The 6000-nt window shown below is 38.4% G+C and overlaps 1 protein-coding gene across 1 annotated transcript in view; it reads left to right on the top strand.

The window, feature by feature from the left end:
* The first annotated feature begins 501 nt into the window (after positions 1–501).
* MMRN1 (multimerin 1) overlaps positions 502–6000 on the top strand; it is a 109785-nt gene continuing 104286 nt past the window's right edge. Inside the window, exon 1 of the mRNA XM_063458637.1 lies at positions 502–1094. Within this exon, the coding sequence (XP_063314707.1) occupies positions 562–1094 (533 nt within the window). The 5' untranslated portion in view covers positions 502–561. The remainder of the gene's footprint in view (positions 1095–6000) is intronic.

The raw sequence follows: 6000 nt of genomic DNA, 5'->3' as shown, positions 1-6000 counted from the left end.
ATTTTGATATATTTTATAAATTATATATTTTTTGATATGTTAATATTAAAAGCGTATCAAACATTACATCATTTGAAAAGCTTATGAAAAAATATTAAACGCCAATGTTCTGTAATAAATAAGAACAGAAAATCTAATTTATAGATTTTGTATTAGGCAATCTTTTTTCATGCAATGCCTAAAGAAAAGGCTTTTAGTTCAAAACAATTATGATAACATAAAAAAAATGTCCAAGTGAAATGACTATGTAAAGTTTTCCACTTTCGCTTTTTTGTAAAATTATTTCCTGAAGACCCCTTCAGCAAGTCATTCTGTTCTCAGAACTTCCATGACCCACCAGTTACAACAGTCAAGGGGTTCCACAGTGTTCCACAGTAACAGGAAACATAGTTTCCTCAACCCGTAACTGAGAAGTTACAACCTGTTTCCTTTTTCTAATAAATGACAACTGGAGAGATCTAACGCTGCTTCAAACAAAAACAAAGCAGAAGTTGTGAACCAGCAAATATCACTTTTGTTGAACGGGAGGCAACATACGGATTGGAGAGTGCAAGATTTAGAATGAAATTAACAATATTTATAATTCTTTTGTATATTGATGTTGGTAGCACGAGAGGGGATGCAGATGACATTACTGAGAAACCATGGTCAGTACTTGAAGAATTAGAATTAGAAAAGCTAGTTTCTGGCAATTCTAATAGAATACACAGTGATACCATTGGGGAAAACCATGTCACTCTAACTACTAAACCTGACAATGAGGAAAGCACAACTCTCCAGTATCCATCTATTGCTCCAACTACATCAACAACCCAAGAAAGTCTTGGGTTAGAAATTTTCGAAAAAATGCTACGAGCTTCAACAGGATCATCTTCACCCAACAGGGCTGGAATGACAGAAAATCAAAATCCTGAACAAGCTGGACTTAAAGGGAACAACAACTTTGGAAAAAATGAAAGTATAATAGAAATGCCACCAAAAGGGAATACACTTATTACTCAGCAAGGAGCTCAACGCCCAGCCAAACAGAATTATTACAATAAAGCCAGCTTACCTTCCAACCAGAAACCCAGCTTTGAAACTACTAGAGGAAAGTAAGTTCTAGCTCACGTTTAGATAATCTGGAAAGTGTAAAAATAAATGTCATTCAGCACTAGAACTCGAAACCAATTTCGAGTGCAAAGTGTATTTTTTAAATGTCTTACACAAACACACCTTAGGAACAGTCAGCGGTCTATTCACTTAACAATGTGTTTTGGTAATATGGCAACTGAATGTCTCATTTAAGGCCAACATAATGTATAAAAATAATTCATCTCTGCTTTTTACTTAACACATTTACTTACATTTTGCATATTGTTAACTCACCACCACTTATAGCTTAGTTACTCTCAGAGTATTACAAAATGGTGGCTTTAGTAACTGTCACTATATACATTACATGGTTCATTCGAAGAGTTTGGAATGTATGGCATTTCTAACACATGCTAATTGAAAGAAATATACATTTTAAATGAGAGCCACACATGAATTCTATTCAGTTTGTATATCTTAACCTGCAACCCTACCCAGTGGACTTTATATTGATTACTCATCAGTTAACAGATTGATTGCAACAATAAGCACTACAATTAGCTGGGGTGAAACTAGATTAATATTGGCATGTGGTGACATAATGAAATAAAGGTGAGCGAGAGAGAGAGAGAGAGAGAGAGAGAGAGAGAGAGAGAGGAAAGGAAGTGAAATGATATTCTGAAGATGAATGAGTGTGAGAGTTCTAATGTTGGCTCTATTTCATTGTTAGCTCCAAGTTCCATGTAAGAGAGAAAAAAACATATCCATATCCAATAATAATATATAATTTGGAATTGTGCCACTTTAATGCAACATATTTGAAGTTAATTATCCAACACAGTGTGGTATTGTTACTGGTGAAGGTTATTTATTGCAGTGGTTGCATGGTTAGTTAACACACTAAGTGGAGTTTATATATATACATACATACAATTGTGTTGATGTCCCAATATTTATGGACCTGACTTTATATATATATAAATATATATATATATATATATTTTTTTTTTTTTTTTTATTATTATTATTTTTTATAATGCTCTAGCTTTATTTAAAGATTCTGTGTCATGGTGTGATTTATAGAATATGTTAAGGCATGGCATTGGGGTACTTTTAGGAGGTTTTTTTTTGTCAATCTACAGTATAGGGAAGCACAATAACATTACCCTTGGGCTGAGGCCCCTGTATAACACTGCCCAAGGAATATGTTTAGGAGAAAGCACCTCCTTGGCAATGAGTAGCAACACAGTGACACTCCAGGACGAAGAACAAAAGAAAATAAGGCAAACCACCATATGAGGAACAACAAAGTTTGAGGCACACCACACAAGGTCACAGTCAATGCACCTTACTGAAGGCGACCTTAACAGAGATCAGGAAATATACTAAATATAGCTCTGGGGTAACTGAGCATCTGGGTTCTGGGTAACTAACATCACACTATGTTATATTGTTAGGCATGGTCCTGATATATGATCTAGTGGAATATGTGATGACAATATAAATCAGGACTAAAAAATGTCCACTGGCACATTGGCCATTGTTGAGTAGAAATTCAACCCTGTGAGTGTGACATTCTCCCTTCAAATTCACCTGTGTAGTAACGTAGAGGTTGACATTTTAAGCCATACTCTACATAACACATAGCAGAAAATATTTTGTTTGCATCCATCCATCAATTCATGGTTCATTCGAAGAGTTTGGAATGCATGGCATTTCTTACAAATGTTAATAGAAAGAAATATACATTTTAAATGAGAGCCACACATGAATTCTATTCAGTTTGTATATCTTAACCTGCACCCCTACCCAGTGGACTTTATATTGATTACTCATCAGTTAACAGATTGATTGCAACAATAAGCACTACAATTAGCTGGGGTGAAACTAGATTAATATTGGCATCTGGTGACATAATTATATAAAGGTGAGAGAGAGAGAGAGAGAGAGAGAGAGAGAGAGAGGAAAGGAAGTGAAATGATATTCTGAAGATGAATGAGTGTGACAGTTCTAATGTTGGCTCTATTTCATTGTTAGCTCCAAGTTCCATGTAAGAGAGAAAAAAAACATATCCATATCCAATAATAATATATAATTTGGAATTGTGCCACTTTAATGCAACATATTTGAAGTTAATTATCCAACACAGTGTGGTATTGTTACTGGTGAAGGTTATTTATTGCAGTGGTTGCATGGTTAGTTAACACACTTAGTGGAGTTTATATATATATACATACAATTGTGTCGATGTCCCAATATTTATGGACCTAACTGTATATCTATCTATATATATATATATATTTTATTATTATTATTTTTAATAATGCTACAGCTTTATTTAAAGATTCTGTGTCATGGTGTGATTTATAGAACATGTTACGCATGGCACTGGGGTACTTTTAGGAGGGTTTTTTGTCAATATACAGTATAGGGAAGAGTAATAACATTACCCTTGGGCTGAGGCCCCTGTATAACACTGCCCAAGGAATATGTTTAGGAGAAAGCACCTCCTTGGCAATGAGCAGCAACACAGTGACACTCCAAGATGAAGAACAAAAGCAAAAGAAAATAAGACAAACCACCATATGAGGAATAGTGATGTACTGAACGGTTCACTGGCGAATAGTTCCTGGCGAACATAGCGTGTTCGCGTTCGCCACGGCGGGCGAACACATGCGCGGTTCGATCCGCCCCCTATTCTTCATCATTGAGTAAACTTTGACCCTGTACCTCACAGTCAGCAGACACATTCCAGCCAATCAGCAGCACACCCTCCCTAGCAGACCCTCCCACCTCCTGGACAGCATCCATTTTAGATTCATTTGGAAGCTGCATACATTTTTTTTTTTCATTTATTTATTTATTTTTGTAATTCTTTATTTTTGTAGTGCATGGAGGTATTACAAATGAGCATGTGGTACCCCAGCGGCTTTCCTCATGCTTTTCAAGTAACAATTGTAACAATAGGGTATATGTTAATACCCTAGTCTGCGCGGAGCCCTCCATGGGTGAAGATGGATTCATTTTTCTTTTGCGCACGGGTTTTTTATTTTATTTTTAAGTTCGACGGGTATGATGGCTTTTTATTTGGCCTTTTTTGGGGGCTGAAAAATGAAGATTTTAGAAAAAAGAAGACGTTGAATAGTAAGTTGAATTTTACAGGGTAGTAATTTTATTCCCCCTTCACTATTTTTTAGGGTGAGGGGGGTAGGTAGGGGCTTTTTTATTTGGGTGTGTGACTAGGGGCTTGGGGACCCCTAGTCACCTTTAATGGGGGGATTTTCATTTAGGGCCCCCACCCGCCGCTCAGGGGTGGGGGCCGGGGGGGACAGTAGGTGTCCCCCCCCCTTATTGTTGTTTAGGGCCCCCGCCCGCAGCTCAGGGGTGGGGGCCGGGGGGAGGACAGTAGGTCCCCCCCTCTTATTGTAACTTAGGACCCCCACCCGCCGCTCAGGGGTGGGGGTGGGGGGGAGGACAGTAGGTCCCCCCCCCATTATTCTTTTATAGGGCCCCTACCCGCAGCTCATGAGCCATGTTACTCTGTATATAGAGGGTGCCATGTTTACACTGTATATAGAGGGAGCCATGTTACTCTGTATGTAGAGGGGAGCCATGTTACTCTGTATATAGAGAGGAGCCATGTTTACACTGTATATAGAGGGAGCCATGTTACTCTGTATATAGAGAGGAGCCATGTTATTCTGTATATAGAGGGAGCCATGTTTACACGGTATATAGAGGGAAGCCATGTTACTCTGTATATAGAGGGAGCCATGTTACTCTGTATATAGAGGGAAGCCATGTTACTCTGTATATAGAGAGGAGCCATGTTTACACTGTATATAGAGGGAGCCATGTTACTCTGTATATAGAGAGGAGCCATGTTTACACTGTATATAGAGGGGAGCCATGTTACTCTGTATATAAGGGAGCCATGTTATTCTGTATATAGAGGGAGCCATGTTTACACGGTATATAGAGGGAAGCCATGTTACTCTGTATATAGAGGGAGCCATGTTACTCTGTATATAGAGGGATCCATGTTATTCTGTATATAGAGGGAGCCATGTTACTCTGTATATAGATGGATCCATGTTATTCTGTATATAGAGGGAGCCATGTTTACACGGTATATAGAGGGAGCCATGTTACTCTGTATATAGAGGGAGCCATGTTACTCTGTATATAGAGGGAAGCCATGTTACTCTGTATATAGAGAGGAGCCATGTTTACACTGTATATAGAGGGAGCCATGTTACTCTGTATATAGAGAGGAGCCATGTTTACACTGTATATAGAGGGGAGCCATGTTACTCTGTATATAAGGGAGCCATGTTATTCTGTATATAGAGGGAGCCATGTTTACACGGTATATAGAGGGAAGCCATGTTACTCTGTATATAGAGGGAGCCATGTTACTCTGTATATAGAGAGGAGCCATGTTATTCTGTATATAGAGGGAGCCATGTTTACACGGTATATAGAGGGAAGCCATGTTACTCTGTATATAGAGGGAGCCATGTTACTCTGTATATAGAGGGAAGCCATGTTACTCTGTATATAGAGAGGAGCCATGTTTACACTGTATATAGAGGGAGCCATGTTACTCTGTATATAGAGAGGAGCCATGTTTACACTGTATATAGAGGGGAGCCATGTTACTCTGTATATAAGGGAGCCATGTTATTCTGTATATAGAGGGAGCCATGTTTACACGGTATATAGAGGGAAGCCATGTTACTCTGTATATAGAGGGAGCCATGTTACTCTGTATATAGAGGGATCCATGTTATTCTGTATATAGAGGGAGCCATGTTACTCTGTATATAGAGGGATCCATGTTATTCTGTATATAGAGGGAGCCATGTTTACACGGTATATAGAGGGAGCCATGTTACTCTGTATATAGAGGGAGCCATGTTACTC

This window comes from Pelobates fuscus, chromosome 6, assembly GCF_036172605.1.
Source record: "Pelobates fuscus isolate aPelFus1 chromosome 6, aPelFus1.pri, whole genome shotgun sequence".
Taxonomy (NCBI): domain Eukaryota; kingdom Metazoa; phylum Chordata; class Amphibia; order Anura; family Pelobatidae; genus Pelobates; species Pelobates fuscus.
Note: the sequence above shows the minus strand (reverse complement) of the source record. Positions and strands in the feature narration are given on the sequence as shown.